The sequence below is a fragment of the Heteronotia binoei genome, chromosome 1, assembly GCF_032191835.1.
Source record: "Heteronotia binoei isolate CCM8104 ecotype False Entrance Well chromosome 1, APGP_CSIRO_Hbin_v1, whole genome shotgun sequence".
Taxonomy (NCBI): domain Eukaryota; kingdom Metazoa; phylum Chordata; class Lepidosauria; order Squamata; family Gekkonidae; genus Heteronotia; species Heteronotia binoei.
The window spans coordinates 259,332,187-259,353,224 of record NC_083223.1 but is presented as its reverse complement, the minus strand read 5'-3'; the positions used below and the strand labels follow the sequence as shown (position 1 = coordinate 259,353,224).

Below are 21,038 nucleotides of genomic sequence, written 5' to 3'. Positions count from 1 at the left end.
AGAAGATGGAGGCTTGCATCCTTGGTAATCTCCCCTCTGTGTTTTCTTTCCTAGGGCAAAGCAGCAGGCGAAGATGGCAGAGTATTGCCGAAACACCTTTGGGGATGCCTTGCTGATAGATCCCTTGGAAAAATACCCGGTGTGTCCCACAACCCAGGCATTTTTCTGCAAAGCACTTTTTAAAAATGGTTTTATTTTCCACCCCGTCTGTACATTACTGTGCAGATGTGTGTGGACCTCCTCCCCTTAGGGCTTTTGATTTCCATCCAGCAGACAAGGGCTGATTTCCTCTCCCAACAGCTGCTTGCTTTTAGAATCTGAATTATCTAGTAAGGGAGCATATATTGGACTTGGTGAAGTTCACTGTGTTGGTAAAAGACCGTACCAAAGCAAAGCAACAAACGTCTTGTGACACCTTAAAGGTTTAACAATCTGTTATCTGATAAGAAGAAGAAAATGATGATGATGATATTGGATTTATATCCTGCCCTATACTCTGAATCTCAGAGTCTCAGAGTGGTCACAATCTCCTCTACCTTCACCCCCCACCCACCACAGACACCCTGTGAGGTAGGTGGGGCTGAGAGAGCTTTTTACAGCAGCTGCCCTTTCAAGGGCAACTCCTATGAAAGCTATGGCTGACCCAAGGCCATTCCAGCAGGTGCATGTGGAGGAGTGGGGAATTGAACCTGGTTCCCCCAGATAAGAGTCTGTGTACTTAACCACTACACCAAACTGGCTTTCAGTGAGCCAGAGTTCCCTTCACAGATGCATGAAGTGGCCCATTTAGTTGGCGCAGAGTTGGTATGGTGGTTAAGAGTGCCAGACTAGTATCGGGGAAACCCAAGCTGGAATCCCCAGTTGCTCCATGGAAGCTCACAGGACGACCTTGGGCCTTGTCACAAATTCTCAGTGTTAACATACCTAACAGGGTTGTTGTGAGGAAAAAACAGGATAGAGGTGAATTACGTAGGCTGCTTTGGGGTCCTTGTTGGGGGTAAAGGTGGGATACAAATGAATTAAATAACTACATCCCGAGCTACAAACAGCTGTTTCCAGGGCTTTTTTTTGTAGCAGGAACTCCTTTACATATTAGGCCATACACCCCTGATGTAGCCAATCCTCCAAGAGCTTACAGTAAGCCCTGTAAGAAGAGCCCTGTAAGCTCTTGGAGGATTGGCTACATCAGGGTTGTGTGACCTAATAAGCAAAGGAGTTCCTGCTACAAAAAAAGCCCTGACTGTTTCCCTCCTTCTGCTACTGCAAAGAATCCAGAAGGCCCAGTTTCCTCGGGCAAAGTTGTGTTACGTCACATAACACTGCAGAGCACAGAGCAAAAACCAGCATCTTGCCAGAAGTGTAAATGATCCACCCGGAGCTGAGTGCAAGGTCTGCTCCTGACGCTTGATGAATTTACAAAGTAGAGTGAATCTGGATTGTGTACATATAAACCCCTAAGGGGGAGAAACATAGAAACAGGGCTGAAAGGGATTCCAGGGGTCATCCAGTGCCGCCCCCTACACAATGCAGGAAATTCAGAAATACCTCCCCCAAGCATTCCTCCAGTGACCGTTACTCCATGTCCAGAGGAAGGCAAAAAACCCAGTCTGACCTGGTGGAAAATCCCTTCCTGACCCCCAAGTGGTGATTGACATTACCCTGGGCATGTAAGAAGGGGCCACAAGAGCCAAACCAAACACTGGCACATCCCTTCCTGCCTAAATCGGTCATGAGTCATAGAATCAGCATTGCTGTCAAGATGGCCATCTAGCCTCTGCTTCAAAACCTCCAAAGAAGGAGGAACTGTTTTCTGCAAAGTGCTCTCCATTGCCAAGAGCCTCTTGAGTCCTGATACTCTGATATTGCCCAATCTGGGCATGACAGAATATCAAGGCAGTCCACGAAAAGACCAGAAATAAAGAGCACAAATTGTGGTTTACAATAGATGGCTTACAAAATACACTTCCAGTGCAGCAAGGTGAGCAAGCAAGGTGCCTCTTTCCATGTTTTTAAAATGACCCTGTTCTGGTATCACACTGACACCTCCAATTTGTGCTTGTTCTGACATCTTAAATTCAGCTGTTTTCAACACCCATCATTTAGCATCTCAGAGAATTGTTCCTTGCAGTACACAGCCATCTAGTAGCACTATCTAGGCAGGAAACCACAGCTCCCCTGTCCTGTCTCCCATCCCCCAGGTTTTCCAGAAGACTTTACATTAAGGTATTTTCTTGTGTGGATGGAATGTTCCCCTAAGGACTGCATAGCCAGGATTCAGTGGTGTTGGATGGGTGGAGAAGGAAGGAAGCTGGAGAGAAAAGCTTTAAGATTCACTAGGGTGCAGTGTGTAGAAGTCAGAGCCAGGGTAAAGTAGCCATATACAGGAGGAGAAGAAGATATTGGATTTATATCCCGCCCTCCACTCCGAATCTCAGAGTTGCTCACAATCTCCTTTATCTTCCTCCCCCACAACAGAAACCCTGTGAGGTGGGTGGGGCTGAGAGGACTCTCACAGCAGCTGCCCTTCAAGGACAACCTCTGCCAGAGCTATGGCTGACCCAAGGCCATTCCAGCAGCTGCAAATGGAGGAGTGGGGAATCAAACCTGGTTCTCCCAGATAAGAGTCCACACGCTTAACCACTACACCAAACTGGCTAGGGCACAAGCCTCTAAGGTGAATCAGTTTCCTTGCAGGAAGAAATTCTGCACATGGTTACCTGAGGATACCTTATTAAAAATGTATAGCTCAACTTTCTACCCAAAGTGCATCTGCAGGACTACTTGTAAAAAACCCTAAGGCCTCACATATCAGCCATTGGAAAGGGCAAAACAACTGAAAACTGCTGGCCAGCGGGAAAAAATATATTGTTGTATCCGTCTTCAAGGTCCTGTGAACAAGAACTGTATGAGCCTTTTACCAAAAGGTCAGCGTGTTACACTCTGGTTTTTCTTCAGATCATATAAATCTTTTGCCCCCAAAGACCAGCAAACAGAGCAACTCCAGTGGCAGGGAGTTCTAGAGCCTTGACTTAGTTGAAAGAAGAAGCCGTGTTTCCAAAAAGGGAAGCTTCCTTAGGCGTGCTCCCCGGTACCTTTGCCTGCAGACACATCTAGGCTAGGGAGACAGAGGTAACTTAAACAAAATAGCACTGGAGTGCTTGTCAGTTATCCAGAAATGCCTTTGTTCTCCTTAATCAGATTTTTCGAAAGCGGCAACAGCTTTCTGAAGATGGTTTTATATAGGACTGCATTTGACTGATCTAGTTTTCATTGGCAGTCCTAACCGAGATTTTAAACTGTCATCTCTTACTCTTTTTAGAACTGTTGTTTTATTTATAATGTAAGCTGCCTGGAGTGGTGCAAGATAGAAAGGCACCTAATGTTTTAAACATAAAAATAAGCATCCTTACCCTGCAGCTGGGCAGAATGTCACCTGGATGTGTGTGTGTATTTTCCACCCTTTCTGTAGATAAAACATCTGGACTCTACATACTAATACTTAGCATTTGCATAGCATTTTCAGATTTCAGGGCACGTAACGTATGATTCCTGGTTGTGATGCTTAAATGTTGGTCTGATGGTAACGTTTCTTCTTATTTGGGACCCAAAGCACCTTATAACTAATAAAAAATATAAACTGGTAAAGGTAGTCCCCTGTGCAAGCACCGGTCGTTTCCGACTCTGGGGTGGCATCACATCACGACTTTTTCACGGCAGACTTCTTACTGGGTGGTTTGCCATTGCTTTCCCCCCAGCAAGCTGGGTACTCATTTTACCGACTTCGGAAGGATGGAAGGCTGAGTCAACCTCGAGCTGGCTACCTGAGCCCAGCTTTGCCGGGATCGAACTCAGATCATGAGCAGAGCTTGGACTGCAGTACTGCAGCTTACCGCTCTGCGCCACGGGGCTCATGCATAAAAATATAATTAGGCATGATAAAAGAAATGCACTTTCAGACATAAAAAAGAGACCACAGGAGTAAACGATATCCTTGGCGTGGTCCAGGATTTAGCAGGCCAGTTGTCCATACTGGAGGGCCCAAGCCACAGGCTGAGACCCGAGGGCCAAGAGCCCTTTGTTTGGTGTCCTTTGGCATAAGCCAAAGATGTATACTGAGATGGGGAAAGTAGCAACGGTGTTCCTCCCAATCTGTCCTCCCTGCTCTCTCTAGCATTTCTGTAAGATAGATATTCCCATGCTGCAGAAGGGAGAGTTGTGGCCGACAGTATGGTTTTCCCCATACCACCCTGCAAGACATCTGGCTCATTCTCTTGCACGCCAAGCTGTGTGAACTTTCTCAGATCTGGTTAAAAATGCTGAAAACTCAAGAGAAAAGGAAATATCACAGAGTGGCCCCAGGCACCAAAGCCGTCACTATTGAGAGCCAGTTTGGTGTAGTGGTTAAGAGCGGCAGAGTGAATTTGATTCCCCACTTCTCTGCATGAAACTGCTAGGTCACCTTGGGTCAGTTCTCAAAAGAGCTCTCTCAGCCCCACCTGCCTCAGTCCCAGGGTGTCTGTTTTGAGGAAGGGAAGGAGATTGTAAGCTGCTCTGATGCTGCAGTCACACACAAAATAATTTACTTTCAGTGCACTTTGCAACTGGATTTTACTGTGAACTGTCAAAATCAAGTTGGAAAGTGCATTAAAAGTAGATTATTTAGTGTATGTGACTTCAGCCTTCAAAGAGTGGGATATAAATCCATTCCCCTCCTCCTACTTTTGCATGACTCTTAACCCATATAATGAAGCTTTTCTTTTCTTCTCTACTTGCAGTTGCAGCCTGGTGTAGCCTTGCCAAGTCCTCAAGAATTGATGGGCCGGATCTTGGTAAAGAACAAGAAGCGTCGCCCGCACAGCAAGGTTTCTGAGGGCAGTGTACGGAAGCGGGTGCTGGAACAGACCCTCAGCTCCTACAGTGACACCTCAAATGTGGTTGAGACAGGGTCTCCCCCACTGGGTATGTGTAGCTGAGCAGTCGGGTTAGAACAGGTAACAGAAAATACTTTTTCACCCAAGGAGTGATTAACACATGGAGTTCATTGCCACATTGGTGGTGGTGGCTGCAAGCATAGACAGCTTCAAGAGAGGGGATTGGATAAATATATTGAGCAGAGGTCCATCAGTGGCTATTAGCCACAGGGTATGGATGGAACTCTGTCTCCGGCAGTGATCCTCTGTATTCTTGGTGCTTCAGGGGTGGGGGCAATAGTGGGAGGGCTTCTAGTGTCCTGGCCCCACTGATGGACCTCCTGATGGCACCTGGGTTTTTTTGGCCACAGAGTGTTGGACTGGATGAGCCATTGGCCTGATCCAACATGGCTTTTCTTATGTTCTCTTGTATATCTCTGTCTGTTACTCCTTTCCCCTGAGCAGGGGTGGCCAAACTTGCTTAACATAAGAGCCACATAGAATAAACGTCAGATGTTGGAGAGCTGCAAGACGTTAATGTTAGATGTTTGAGAGCTGCAAGGAAGGAAGGAAGGAAAGCAAATAGATCGAGGGGAGGTAGGGAGAGGTGGAAAGAAAGCAACCTTAACTTTAAATGCCTTCTCCAAGCCAACCAATGAGACAGTGAGGGTTCCAGGAGCCACACAATACGTGTGAAAGAGGCACACGAGCCTCCCGAGCCGCAGTCTGGCCACCCCTGCTCTAGAGAATACCAGTGTTAACTTGTAGCTCCTGAAAGATGATTCCTGCAGTGTTGACTTGCTCTACAGCTTTAAAACAAGATCCCAGTGTATCTGATGAAGGGAATTTTGGCTCTTGGAAGCTTATATCTCAAATACCTTGCTGCTCTATAAGATGCTGCTGGACTGGGTTGTAGTTCTTCTACCACAGACCAGCTCAGCTGCCTTCTGAAATGGGCCCAAGTGTGCCCACTGTACAACTCTTCTTCTGCTAACCATTGAGAGAGGGGCAAGATGGACTACGTTGTGCAGTGAAGCGGCACAGAAAAGAAATTCCCATGCTGCTTTGTGTTCATAGATGTCCTTTGGCATGGCTGTTTCTTAATAGCATTTGACAGTCCCGAGGTCTAGAAACCTGGTTATAAAAACAAGCAAACACTTAAAATCATCAGGATGTTGAGCTCTACACTTGTATACAAAGAACAGTGCCATGGGAAGAGCCCTGGGTAGGCAGAAGGGAATTTAGATTTTTTTCAGTCCTGTTTTTTCTGTACTCTTAAAGGATGCAGGGAGCTTATACCTTGAAGCAGTGCTTCCTTTAAGCTGTGGAGTCTTTGAGCAAAAATTCTGCCTCATGAGCTACTGGCATTAAAGTTGTGAGCTACTGCATACATTAGTTTGCTCTGGGGCCATTCTTCCTGAGCTAAGAGAAAAATGTGTGAACTGGAGGCCAGAGAACTGTGAGCAAACTCACACTATCTCTCCTTAGAGGAAACACTCCTTGAAGATCTTGTGGGTTTCCTGAGGTGTTATTAGACTCAAATCTAACTATCCTCCCCTTGAGTGCCATGAACTGTAATGTTTCTTTTTTCACTTCCTTTTCCCCCTCTGCAGGTTCTCCTCTTGCAGAACAGCAAGAACCCCTTTCACCAATTATGACCAATGGCGAGGAGAAATCATCGGAACGAATACCTAAGCTGGTTGAACCCCGCAAATCTATTGGTGGGTTTACTTGGGAAGAGAGAGACAGAAATGAAGGAGCTGTTGTTGTGGTTGAATAGTCTCTAATACCTTCCAGGGCTTTCCAGATGAAAACAAGGTTGCCCTTTGAAAATACCCTTAATGCTCTGGATATAGGCTACCCAGGGGTGGCCAAACTTGCTTAGTGTAAGAGCCACATAGAATAAACATCAGATGTTTGAGAGCAGCAAGACATGAATGTCAGATGTCTGAGAGCCACAAGACAAGGAAGGCAAATAGATGGGGAGGGAGAGGAGGAAAGAAAGCAACTTGAACTTCATATGCATTCTCCAAGCTGCCAGCTGGCTTGTTGAAGTGGATTAAAGAGACAGATGCCTTCTCCAAGCCAGCTGATGGAAGGGGGGCTTCGAGAGCCACACAATATGTGTGAAAGAGCCACATGTGGCTCCTGAGGAACTTGCAGTTTGGCTACCCCTGGCCTAGCCCCTCGAATTCTCTGTTTCATACTGTTAAAATTACCAGAGGCAAGAGGAAGCCTTTTGAGTCCTCAGATGTTGCCCTTTGGGATTTGGAATGATGTTTCTCTTTGAAATCGCAACCTCAACTGGGCTTCTGACCTTTTCCCTCCTCATTGTCTTCAGACCGTGAAGCTGAGAGCGAAGAAGAGGAGGAGCAGCAAGAACTGAAGAAACCTACAACAGACGAGGTATCTATGTCAGGTGACTTACTTGGACTCGTCAAGCTGTTGGGATCGAAGTCCTGGGAGTGCCTAGGGTGAGGCAGGGGAATTGGGGAACTGCCCGGCCCTGGATGTGGATGAACGTAACATTGCAGAGACTTTGAGGCACTCTTCATCTTCTGTTTAACTGCAGCTTCTTCATCTGCAGCACTGAATTTGCTGCACCCCATGGTTGACAGAGAGTGTATAAGGGAGCTGGGATGCCAACACAGCAAATAGCATAGATTACAAACATAAAACCAAAATGTAAAGTCACTGTTCAGGATGGCTACTAAATTTAACCAAATGCAGTCCTGAATAAAACTCTGATAGAGTTCCTGTTGACATATTCTTTCCTTCTCATTTGACAGCTCAAGTTGAGGGCAGGAGGGACAGATGTTTCCTAGTGTAGAAAATCTTATTTGCTTGGTTACCTAGAAATAAAACCTCTTGGTCATCATAGGTGAGTTTACTCCTAGTTATTTACTAGAGCAGGGATGTCCAAAGTAACATAAGAGCCACATAGAATAAATGGCAGGTGTTTGAGAGCTGTAAGACATGAACATCACATATTGGAGAGCTGCAAGACAAGGAAGGAAGGAAAATAGATGGGGAAGGGGGGAGAGGTGGAAAGAAAGCAACTTTAAATGCATTCTCCAAGCTTCTAGATGGCTTGGCTTGGAGAAGTAATTTAAAGACACAAATGCCTTCTCCAAGCTGGCGAATTGGACGATGGGGGCTTTGAGAGCCATACAATATGTGTGAAAGAGCCTCATGTGGCTCCCAAGCCACAGTTTGGCCACTCCTGTACTAGAGTTATATATGTACAAAAGTTGTAGCTCTCCTGCTTGTAATAATTTTCCCCCCTAAAGAATCCCTGAGTATTGGTGAGTTATTCTGAAGATGTTTTGCGTGTTTCTCTAACTTGGAATGATCTGGCAGGAAACTGAAAGCTGCCCAGTTGCTGCAAACAATTTTGTTGTGATCGCTTAACAGAGATCACTCAAACTTCGCCTGTTGCTAAGCAAAACTGGAGCAGTGAACCAGCAGCCAGTGCTTTGGCTGCCAAGTAAAGGCTTGACTGACATGTCTTTCCTTCAGCCCTGGGAACTGTAGCTAAGAAAGGAGGCTAGGAAATTGGGGTAGAGTGGGATGGGTGGAATAGAAAATTCCCAACATCTTCACAGAAGTACACATTTGTGCACCTGTAATTGTTGAAGCCCCTCCTCAGTTTGCAGGAATAATAAATACATAAGTTACTGTCAACATCTTCCCTAAAAACTTTGTTTTGTTTTTTTGCCATCAAGTTGCCACCAACTTATGGTGACCCTGCAGGGTTTTCAAGACAAGAAACGTTCAGAGGTGGTTTGCTGTTGCCTGCCTCTGCGCAGCAATTGTGGACTTTTCCCTGGTGTCTCCCACCCCAATAGAAACCAGGGCTGACCCTGTTTAGTTTCCAAGATCCAACGAGATCAGGCTAGCCTGGGCTATCTAGGTCAGGGCAATGAAAGAAAAAAAGTCGTTCAGATCAGTGAAAAGGCTCCTTAGGAAATATTTAAATTATATTATCTTTTCATGCAATCTATAAATGGTGGCTGAGTCTTAGAAGATTCTGCAGCTGTGAACCCCATTACGTTCTTTTCCATGCTTTGACCAACTGCCTTCTTAACGAGGGTGGCTTTTTTTTACACTGGTTCTCAGGTATTAAGACTGTTTGATGCTTTGTAACAAATACTTCCTAACGTTTCTTTTCCCCCTACAGAGCTGTCTAAATAGCCACACAAACTGCATAAGGGATGACTTGGTAAACTATAATGAATCCTGTCCCTAATCAAATATACAATTGCTTTCCCCCAAAAGTTGTGTACTTAGGACAGCTTCACCAAATGTGGAAAAAATTGACTTTTAGACTGGGAGTAAAATTTCTGTTTATTTATTTATTTGATTTATATCCTGCCCTCCCTGTCGAAGCAGGCTCAGGGCGGCTCACAGCACATGGCATACGATAAAATATTTACATTAAAAAAGCATTAAAAACAGTTTGCTAACCCAGGTTATTTTCTTAATCCTACATGGAGTGGGATGCCATAAGTACTTTAATTTACAATGATTAACTTTTAACTTTTGGCAAATTGACACGGGTGTAAAATGTTGAAGGAATATCCTCTGATAATGCATCAATGCACCTTTTCCCACCTAATTCTGGAAATTCATTCCTAAACCATCTCCCCAAAATAAAAGCAATTCATAAATCTGTGACAGTAATTTTTTGCATTTCTTCTTGTTTCCAATAAAAACGTGATAATTAGTCAGCTTTAGGTGCGAATTTATATTGCTTACAATAAATGCATAGCATCTAAGCTGTAGAAATTGAAACCCATGCAATATATTACCAATTTAATTTACTTCTTAATTTATATGATACAAGCCTCTTTCTTCATCTCTGTATGGGAAACTCTCTCCATAAAACAGTGTCTTCTTCTAAAGAAAAGACATCATTCCATCCATAGGAAGTTCAAGAAGACCCAGGGGACTCTTAGATTTAGCCCTGTCCGTCCAAAGTGGCCATAATACATGGATTTTTTCTTATAATTCTCCTGCTAATCTTTAATATGTGTTTCCTGCAAGAAGGTAAGACGTTGGAAGATTTTTTAACAGAATGATTCAGCCCCTTGAGATTTTAAACTTTAAACAATTTAGCTTTTTTCATAATTATCAATACCACCCAATTTGGCATGTGCTCAAGTCTAGTAGAAATAAAAGTAACACATTTCAGACTTCTCCTATAATGACCAACTTAATGCTGAAGTCCTTTGCAGTACTGTCTTCAGTATTATCTGTGCTACTGACTTTTATCCACTTCCATCTCTGTACAGCTAGTAATTTATTTGAAACATGATGAATACCTCAGCTATCTCTAGAGGTCTGTTCATTCAAAAGCATACTTGTTCTGGTTTGAACACCCGTCCACTTTCAGTAATCTTAAAATGCGAGTCTGAAGAGGGCACATTTGTATAAGACTTTTCTATTTTATCTCAACAACAGCAAAATGTTTTCTTTAAAGCAGTGGGTGGTAAATGGGGGGATGGGCAGGAACCTAAAAAAGGCAGTTCGGTTCGGGGTTCTGGGCAGCCCATGAACCAAACCCCAAACCAAATGGACCCCACACAAACCAAACCTGTCTGGCAAATTCATTTCTTTCTCCTGGCTACAGCTCACCACAGCTGGAAAAAAAGGGGGTAGGGATCATCTGGGAGGGGGCTTTATTTAACACTTTGGTTTTGCTTCCTACCACCCCATGCAGCAGGTAGCAAAACTGAAGGGTTAAATGGCTACCAGAAGAAACAAAAGGGGAAGAAACTCAACCACGGAAACAGTGTGGGTATTCGGGAAGCTGAGTATAACCGACTTAAAAATAACAAAGTATTTATTACATAGTGTAATAATTGACAATTAAAAACAAGATAGTTGAATAGAAATACTAAAATCTGACCTATGGAAATTGTACATCAACTGAACATGAATCACATAACAGAATATGTCATAATGTACAGTGATTAACTTTTATATTTTGGCAAATTGACACATGTGCGAAATGTTGAACAAATATCCTCTAATAATGCACTGATGCAATACCTTTCCCACCTAATTCTGGAAATTCTTTCCAAAACAGTCTCCCCCAAATAAAAGCTGTTCATAATTTGTGACAGTAATTTTAAGTGTGTGCTGCTTGGTTTTAGGCCACTGAGGAAAGCTGTTATAGCCACAACACCTCTGCCCTAGTAGCTTTTTATGAGATATTCTGTGTGATTCATGTTCAGTTGATGTACAATTTCTATATGTTGGATTTTAGTATTTCTATGTTTCTTATTTTTAATTGTCAGTTGCTACACTACATAATAAATACTTCGTTATTTTAGTTATACTTAGCCTTCTGAGTATCCATGCTAGCCATTTAAACCTAACAGCTAAATGGTGGGCCCCACACCACTCAGCTGTTAGGTTTAAATGGCTTGCCCTGAACAGCTGAACTGGTCAAAAGTCTGGTAATGTTTGGGGAATGTGCATCAGTTTCCAAGCTCTGAACCTGCCCAGGTTTGGCCCAGATTTTGGTTCATGAGCTGGTTCATCCATTATCCCTTGTAGTAAATCTGCTAAAACAAAATTTCAGATTGTCCTTTCTTTACAGTCTTCATTTGAAAGCTGTGTAACATAGATGATAAACTCTTTTTGAAATATATCAGGTGTATCTAATTGCTTTGATTTTGTGACTGAAGCATTGATACAATACACTGTATCACTAAATATATCACCTGACCCAGGCAGGCTTCAGTACTAGTATAGGAGACGCTCCAAACAAACAGTTTAAAATTGTTTCAACTTTTGTCAGGGATTCCTCTTATTTGAATTCTGTTTCTCGTGTTCCTGTTATCAGTTGGTTTCCTACTTTTGAGCTGTTTTCAGACTGTTAACAGCTACCCAGTTCCAGATTCTATGGATATCTTTCAGTTTTTCCTATTATTTTTGCTCAGCTCTAATCTCTACAGAAGGTTATAAACCTGGCACATTGCATTCTTTTAAACCTTCTGTTTCTTGTAATGCATCCCAGTGTACTTGAATTTTGTCATACACATTAACCTTCTGGGCTGCAGATTAATAGTGTTTGTGTATTGGAACCTGATTTCAACCAGCAGAAGGTGGTCTTTTGCTTGTAAGGGAGTGCTACACAGGTGACTGGGGGCTCCTGGGCATTTTGTCCTTGACGGCCCTGACTCTACTTCCTCAGAGAATACAGACTTTACTTCCTCAGAGAGCCAGTTTGGTGTAGTGGTTAAGTGCGTGGACTCTTATCTGAGAGAACCAGGTTTGATTTCCCCACTCCTCCACTTGCAGCTGCTGGAATGGCCTTGGGTCAGCCATATCTTTCACAGGAGTTGTCCTTGAAAGGGCAGCTGCTGTAAAAGCTCTCTCAGCCCCACCTACCTCACAGGGTGTCTGTTTTGTGGGGGGTAGGGAAGATAAAGGAGATTGTGACCGCTCTGAGACACTGAGATTCAGAGTATAGGGTGGGATATAAATCCAATATCATCATCATCTTCTTCTTCTTCTGCATGGGGGATGGTTCGTTTGAAGGTGACTCCTTGGAACTTTCCTTGTGTACATATACAGGCCAGGGAGAGGCCTAGCTTTTTGAAATGTATTTTCTGCGGTGTTGCCGCTCAGAGCATTCTAAATTCCTTTTTCAAGTTTCTGCTACCGATGACTGTGATAACTTTTAAAATTGCCTGAGGTGGTGCCACTCAAAGCATTCCTAATTCTTTTTTTCATGTTTCTGCTACTGATGACTGTGATAACTTTTAAAACCATCCTCTCTGTGGTTATTTATTTCTTCTCCAGATGTTATTGTGCCTTGCCAACCTAACTGATCTCTCTCTTTCTCTTTCTCCCCCTGCCCCCCTGGTGCCTGGCAGGGCACTGCTAGCAGCGAGGCCATCGCCACAGAAGAGATGTCCACGTTGGTGAACTACATTGAACCTGTCAAGTTCAAATCCTTTGAGGTGGCCAGCAGTGAGTGGGGGAAAGAAAGTGGGGGTGGCTGGGAATGGGGTGTCTTGTGTGAACAGAGACGGAGTCGGATGTCTGGTAGAGGGTGGCTGTTTTAAGCTGACTTTGCCTCAGACAGGTTTAAAGTCACTTCCTCTTCCCCAGAGGAAGTAGTTCCATGAAGGAGATTTTTGCAGTGTCAAAAGGAGCATTCTTAGCACACTTGTCAAACTGCTGTTCCCATGATTCTCTGGGAAGAAAGGCTTTGACACTTCAAACCTGTATTAGTTTTAATACTACTAAGAGTAGATACGCCATGAAGAGACAACACAAGAAAGAGGGAGGGACTGGTAACAGGGAAAGGACAGGGGACTGCATGTAATACAAAACATTCACCTCCTGCAATTTTCCTTCCCTCTCCACCAAGAACGCAACAAATCCTACGAGATGTCTTCATTTGTGGAGACAAAAGGCCTGGAGCAGCTCACCAACAGCCCCATGGAGTTTGTTGAGTATCCTGCCTGGTATAGGGACATGGGAATGTGAACCGTTTCATGTGGCAAATTTCCAGTGCTCTGGGTCCTTTTGCTTTTCTTCCTGTTACCTTTTTGGGAATAACAACTGAAGAGTGGAAGTTGGGTATGTGTGTGAAGTGAGGCTTACACTGTCAACCCAGATGTCAGCCAAGCATTCCTGAGTGGAGGGCTCTCAGCTGTCGGCAAATGGAGCACCAGGGATGATTGAAAGTCACTAGTAGGAAAGAAGATGGGCCAGATCCCCAGCTCGCATGGGCCCAGTTCTGTCTCCTGACAGCAGCTTTCCAGGGTTTCCCGCCATTTGTTGCTTTCAGTCAGGCCTCAGATTTAGCAGGAGCTCACAGGAACACAGCACCTGAACCTTTCTGATAGTTTCCCCTCTTCCTCCTCGCCTACCTTGTCCATTGAATAGTGGGTGCAGCTGCATAACAATCCCTGGTTTAGGAGAGCGGGCAGCCAGCCAGCCACCAGGGGCTTTGCCATGCCCCCAGCAGCCCTCATTAACCCCTGGAGAAGCCTGCGCCACCCTTTCTTCATTTCTTTTGTGATTTTGGGTGGCGGGTAGCTTGCTGGCCTTTGGACTGGGTGGAGCAACCCAGGAAAGCCCCAAACAAGTGAGGCCTGCTTCAGCTGGCTGGATCTCTAGCCAGCCCAAGCAGGCCTCAATCACCCAGGACTCTCCTTTCTTGCATCTGGTTGCTTTTGGCTGGGGGGCAGTGACATATGCTAATGAGTTATGCCAGTGAGCTCTGACACCTGTTTTTCTACAAAACGACCTGCTTTCAGTACAACTGATGGCCTCCACTGGTACTTCAGAAACCAACAGGATTTTTGGAATATGAGCTTTTGGGAATCAAAGCTCCCTTCATTGGAGAGGTTTGACTCCCAAAACTTTATATCTTGGAAGCTGTTGGTTTCTAAAGTGCTGCTGGACTCAAATTTAGCTGTTCTCCTGCAGGCCAACATGGTTACCCTCTGAAACTGTCTTTGTGGAGGGGCCAAGGTTTTTGACTGCAGAACGTCTGCTATTTTGTGGGCAAGGAGTGACTGCGCTTGAATGGACAAACAGGAGGAACCTGCCTGTCCCTTGGAGCTCCAGAATATTCTACTGGGGCCTACCACAATTTTTACATGCAGGGCTTTTTTTTTTGTAGCGGGAACTCCTTTGCATAATAGGCCACACCCCCTGATGTAGCCAATCCTCCAAGAGCTTACAGGGCTCTTACGTACAGGGCTTGCTGTAAGCTCCAAGAGGATTGGCTGCATCAGGGTGTGTGTGGCCTAATATGCAAAGCAGTTCCTGCTACAAAAAAAGCCCTGTGGTCACCATAACTCAACTGAGATTTGATAGCACTTTCCACCACCACCACCAAGGAAGTGAAATATGATTTTAATTCAGAAAGGCATTTAGCCATCAGAAGCTTGAGAAAAGCTTTAGTGCCTCCATTGAAAGAATCAAAAGTTATCTTTCTCCCACCAGCCACTACAGCAGTGGCAAAGAACAAGAGCCAGAGGTAGGCAGGGCTTTTTTTTGTAGCAGGAACTCCTTTGCATATTAGGCCACACCCCCTGATGTGGCCAATCCTCCAAGAGCTTACAGGGCTCTTCTTACAGGGCCTACTGTACGCTCCAGGAGGATGCAAAGAAGCTCTTGCTACAAAAAAAGCCGTTTACATGTTATATAGTTTTGTCTACAGAACTGTAGCCCCTCATTGCAGTTGCTGCCTTGACACCCCCTTATCCCAGATACAACAAGAAGCAACTCAGCCGGATATACCCTAAAGGGACCCGGGTGGATTCTTCCAACTACATGCCTCAGGTCTTCTGGAACGCCGGCTGCCAGTTGGTGGCACTCAACTTCCAGTCTCTTGGTGAGTGTCCTCTCTTTTTGCTGATGAGGGCTAGTAACGTTTTACTTCTTATGATAGAGAAATGGCTTGTTCGCTGCCCCTGTTTTTTTTTGCGGTCCTGGGGAGGCAATGAAAACAGGTGTACTGAGCTCCTGGCAATCCACCATACGCAGCTTCTGAACTGTGTTTGCTGTGGTGAACCCAAGTGACACTGTGGAATCAGGCTTGAGGCTGTTGACTTTGACTAACGTTGGGGTGAAGTCTTCTTTATACTGCAGGGGTGGTGGGGATGGTACCGGGGTGGAAGAGAAGCATGTTTGGCCCATGCGGCCTGATCATGTCAAAGATAAGCAGACAGCAGTTAGTATTTGGATGGGGGAGATCACCGAAGAAGGCTGGAGTTGCTGTGCAGAGGAAAGCAAACCACCTCTGCTCATCTCGCGCCTCGGAAACCCCATGCTGCTAGAGCAGGGGTGGCCAAATTTGCTTAACATAAGAGCCATATAGAATAAATGTGAGATGTTTGAGAGCTGGAAGGAAGGAAGGCAGGCAAGTAGATGGGAGGAGGGTGGGAGAGGTAGAAAGAAAGCAACTTTTAACTTTAAATGCATTCTCCAAGCTGCTGGCTAGCTTGTCTTCGAGAAATGATTTAAAGAGACAAGTGCCTTCTACAAGCCAGCTGGCAAGGACAGTGGGCTTTGAGAGCCGCACAAGATGTGTGAAAAGAACCACATATGACTCCTGAGCCACAGTTTGGACACCCCTGTCCTAGAGGCACCATGAGTTGGTTGTGACTTCACGGCATGCAGTTTATTTATTTTATTTATTTATTTATATTGGGATTTATACCCCGCCCTTCGCACCGAAGTGTCTCAGGGCGGCTTACAACATGATAATACAAATACTACAATTTAAAACACTTACAAGTAAAATTAAAACCATAAATTAATAAAAGCAAGATAGATAAAAACCGGCGGTCTACAGATGCATTTTGTTCCATCCAAAAGATTTCCTTGTCAGTCAGTATTATAGGCCTGCCGGAAGAGGGCTGTCTTACAGGCCCTGCGGAACTGCCCTAGGTCCCGCAGGGCCCGCACCTCCTCCGGCAGCTGGTTCCACCAATAAGGTGCCGTTACTGAGAAGGCCCGATCCCTGGTGGATTTTAGACGGGCCTCCTTTGGCCCGGGGACTATCAACAGGTTTTGTGAACCCGAGCGTAGTACTCTCTGGGGAACGTGTGGGGAAAGACGGTCCCTAAGGTAGACAGGTCCTAGGCCATATAGGGCTTTAAAGGTAATAACCAACACCTTGTACCGGACTCGGAATATTACTGGCAGCCAGTGCAGATCCTGGAGCCCCGGCCGAATGTGCTCCCGTCTTGGGAGCCCTAATAACAGCCGGGCAGCAGCGTTCTGCACCAACTGCAGTTTCCGGGTCCGGCACAAGGGTAGCCCCATGTAGAGGGCATTACAGTAGTCTAACCTCGAGGTGACCGTAGCATGAATCACTGTTGCCAGGTCGTCACGTTCCAGGAAGGGGGCCAACTGCTTCGCCCGCCGAAGGTGAAAAAACGCGGACTTGGCAGTGGCTGCTATCTGGGCCTCCATTGTCAGTGAAGGCTCCAACAGCACCCCCAGGCTCTTAACCCTGCCCGACGCTGTTAGTGGCGCGCCGTCAAAAACTGGCAGGGGGATTTCCCTTCCCGGGCCGCAGCGACCAAGGCACAGGACCTCTGTCTTCGCCGGATTCAGCTTCAGCCCGCTCAGCCTAAACCACCTAGCCACTGCCTGTAACGCTCGGTCCAAATTTTCTGGGGCGCAGGCGGGCCGGCCATCCATAAGCAGATAGAGCTGGGTGTCATCAGCATATTGGTGACACCCGAGCCCGTACCTTCGGGCAATCTGGGCAAGGGGGCGCATGTAGATGTTAAATAACATCGGGGAGAGCACCGCCCCTTGAGGCACCCCGCAATCAAGCGTGTGTCTCCGGGACAGTTCCTCCCCAATCGCCACCCTTTGTCCCCGACCGTCAAGGAAAGAGGAAAACCATTGCAAGGCCAACCCCTGAATCCCTGCGTCGGCAAGGCGGCGCGCCAGAAGCCGATGGTCGACCATATCGAACGCTGCCGATAGGTCCAACAACATCAGCACTGCCGAGCCGCCTTGATCCAGATGCCGCTGAAGGTCATCCACCAGGGCGACCAGCACCGTCTCCGTCCCGTGGCCCGGGCGAAAACCAGACTGGTAGGGGTCAAGGATAGAAGCGTCCTCCAGGAAGCTCTGTAGCTGCAACGCCACTGCCCTCTCGATAAGTTTGCCCAAAAAGGGCAAATTCGATACCGGCCGATAGTGTGCCAATTCGGTCGGATCTAACGATGTTTTCTTCAAGAGGGGACGGACCACCGCCTCTCTGAGCGCTGATGGAAAATGCCCCTCCAGTAGGGATCTATTTATGATATCCCGTATAGGATATCTTAGCTCCCTCCGGCAGGTCTTAATAAGCCAGGAGGGGCATGGGTCCAATTTACAAGTTGTTGGGCGTGCAGATAGGAGGATCCTGTCAACTTCTTCCAGGCTGAGCGCGCCGAAGCCGTCCAGGACGCGATCCGAAGACAGGCACGGAGCCTCAGGTTCGCTAACTGTATCTAATATGGCAGGAAAGTCGGAACGGAGCGATGCGATTTTATCCGCAAAAAAATCCGCAAAAGCCTCACAGCCAATTTCCAATTCATTAAAATTTGGTCTGCCCTGTGGCAGCGTTGTAAGGGTCCGGATTGTATTGAACAGTTGTGCCGGGCGCGAAATTGCGGACGCAATCTCCGCCGCAAAGTAAGTTTTCTTTGCGGCCTTGACTGCCATCTCATAGGACTTCATAACCTCTCTATAAGATGTTCGAGTCGCTTCGTCTCGAGTACGCCGCCATTGCCTCTCTAGTCGTCTGAGTCCCCGTTTCAGCCGACGCAGCCCCTGGTTATACCAGGGTGTCGGCCTTGCGCGAGGGCGCAGAGGACGCCTAGGCGCGATCTCGTCGATGGCTCCGGTGAGCCTATTATTCCAGGACTCCACCAGGTCATCGAGGGAATCGCCAGGGGGGCAGGGATCCCGCAGAGCCGTCAGGAACCGTTCCGGGTCCATCAGGCTCCGCGGGCGAGCTAAAATAAGCTCGCCGCCCAAACAGTTATTGTTATGTTGCACTGCAGAATGTGGAGGTGGAGCACATTGCATCATTTCAGACTTCCAGTAAAAGATACCCTTTTTTGAATGAAGGGAAAGAGTGGAGTCACTGCAAAAGACAGCAGTGCTCAGAACAGTCGAAGGCAGCAGGAAAAGAAGAGGCCCTAATGTGAAGTGGATTGTTTCCATAAAGGAAGCCACGGCCCTCAGTTTGCAAGACCCAAGCAAAGCTGTTAACGATAGAATGGTTTGGAGGTCATAAATTCATAGGTGGCCATAAGCCAGAGGCAGCTTGTCAGTCTTTAAGACAAACACACACACACACACACTCACCGGTGGGGAAAGGTTGTAACCTAGTCTTTACACTTCTGTGCTAGTTTTTGCTTACAAGGAAGTTTAAAAAAAAAAGCAGTGTGTCTGAAAATAGCATTCTCCTATTGGCACTTTGAAGTAATGCATTTCAGTCTTTCAGCGGCATGTACATCATCCCCCAGCTTGCGTTCTCTCATTCTGTGCTTGCGCTTTTGTCTCCGCTTGCCCAGACTTGCCAATGCAGCTGAATCTGGGCATCTTTGAATACAACCGACGAAGCGGGTACTTGCTGAAGCCAGAGTTCATGCGGCGCCAGGACAAGCCCTTTGACCCCTTCACCGAAGACATTGTCGATGGCATCGTAGCCAACACCGTCAAAGTGAAGGTTTGTGGGACAGAACACGGAGATGCTGAGGGTGCAGGGGACCTTGGGTAATGATGACATATTTAACTGCTTGACATGACTCTTTTAAAAAGACATAAGCAATAAAAAGAGGGTTTCTGTACCCAGGCTGTCTACAGTCTACATTTTGACAGTTGGGAAAGAGAAGGGGGTCAAGAGAAGTGAATTGCTATCTGCTTGGATTCTGTGTTTGTATTTGGTGGCAAGCTTGTTGAGGAAGACTGCTTCTGAACATGTGCAGAATGCCATAGATCCATAGTCTTCCACAGGCAATCCTGTCTTTGGCAGGAGGTGGGTCTGGGGTCTGAAGCCAAACTGGGGGGAGGTGTGTCCAGGTAGGAAAATGCCACGTTCCTTAAAAAATATACACTGCTTTGTCCATTCTCAAATACAATAAAATGGGTTAAAGCAGTCATTTTAAAGAACGCAACCAAAATCCAAATTGATAAAAGATTACAAAACAGCACTTGATGCAAATTTAAACCTTGGTCCCCATCCCTCGGCCATTTTGTTCCCCCAGATAGTCTCAGGGCAATTCTTGTCTGACAAACGAGTGGGGATCTATATTGAAGTGGACATGTTCGGACTGCCAGTGGACACCAAGCGCAAATTCCGCACTCGGACGTCGCAGGGGAATTCCTTCAACCCAGTGTGGGATGAAGAACCTTTTGTTTTCCACAAGGTGAGCAAGTCAGGGGCCCAAGACTGTAATGAAGAAATTTTTTGTTTCTAGAACTTGGCTCCCAGATATGAGCTGGCCTAATAGGGTGCCTTCTGAATAGAAGCTGAGGTAAATTTCCTTCCCAATGAGGTGCATTTACACCATGATGTGTTAATAGTTGTCCTCTTTCTCCAAGATACTCTGGGGACATTAGTCCTGTGAGGAGAGTTAGGGTTTCTAATTGGGTTGTCATCACCTCACCAAATTGCAATTCTCAGGATTTTTTGTGGCGACAAATACAGTAGAAACCACTGTATTTGTAGTGTATGTACATTTAAAATCTACAGTTAAATAGGTCAAGCGCTCTCATCCAGGAACTTTTTCTTACCTAAAAGTGCTGTTTAGACCCTGTTCCAACTCTTTTGATGTGGTAAACTCCATGAGGAGTTTACCTGTGTGGAAAGGTCACAGATCACTGTCTCCCCCTTCCCCCAACCAAAAGAACAACCCTGTCTTCATCTTTACTCTCAGGTGGTGCTTCCTACACTGGCCTCACTCCGCATAGCTGTCTTTGAAGAAGGAGGCAAGTTTGTGGGGCACAGGATACTGCCAGTCTCTGCCATCCGCTCAGGTGAGGTGTGCCACATCTCCCCCCACACACAGTCAGCATGCTTGTTGAGGAGTTCCCATCTTGTGCTATGTCCCACAATGCATTGCAACAGGACAGTTAGCACCAGGAAATTTTTTTGTAGCAGGAACTCCTTTGCATATTAGGCCGCATACCCCTGATGTAGCCAATCCTCCTGAAATTTACAGTAGGCCCTGTAAGAAGTGCCCTGTAAGCTCATGAAGGATTGGCTATATCAGGGGTGTGTGGCTTAATATGCAAAAAAAAAGCACTGCTTAGCACCATCAGGAGTGCTGAGGCCTGGTCAGGCCAGGCTGTTTTCTGGAAATTGGTTGGCTCAGGATGTTTGTGCCACATCACAAAATCTCTCCCAAGCTTTGGAAATCTTCCATCAAATAATCCTTGAGCCGCTTGAAAGACTCTTAGCCACAATCCAAAACTTGAAGACCAAATGATTGGAATGAATGCCAGCTCTTCCCCTCATTCACTGCTCCCTCTGTACAATTCTTGGGGCAGGGACATGTTGGCTTATTTTGGGTAAAGCTCTTGGGAGGCGCTGTTTTATTTATTTACTTGTTGGTGCTCTACCTTTGTCCCCGATGG

The 21,038-nt window shown here is 46.1% G+C and overlaps 1 protein-coding gene across 2 annotated transcripts in view; it reads left to right on the top strand.

Moving 5' to 3' along the window:
* Positions 1-21,038, top strand: part of PLCB3 (phospholipase C beta 3) — an 89,641-nt gene that overhangs the window by 43,252 nt on the left and 25,351 nt on the right. The window contains exons 13-23 of one of the 2 annotated variants that reach the window (XM_060254586.1): positions 55-139; positions 4,776-4,959; positions 6,524-6,631; positions 7,252-7,316; positions 9,091-9,132; positions 12,800-12,896; positions 13,300-13,384; positions 15,155-15,279; positions 18,974-19,128; positions 19,667-19,828; positions 20,339-20,438. In XM_060254586.1, the coding sequence (XP_060110569.1) occupies positions 55-139; positions 4,776-4,959; positions 6,524-6,631; positions 7,252-7,316; positions 9,091-9,132; positions 12,800-12,896; positions 13,300-13,384; positions 15,155-15,279; positions 18,974-19,128; positions 19,667-19,828; positions 20,339-20,438 (1,208 nt within the window). The remainder of the gene's footprint in view (positions 1-54; positions 140-4,775; positions 4,960-6,523; positions 6,632-7,251; positions 7,317-9,090; positions 9,133-12,799; positions 12,897-13,299; positions 13,385-15,154; positions 15,280-18,973; positions 19,129-19,666; positions 19,829-20,338; positions 20,439-21,038) is intronic. The other variant, XM_060254593.1, reaches the window with a different exon arrangement.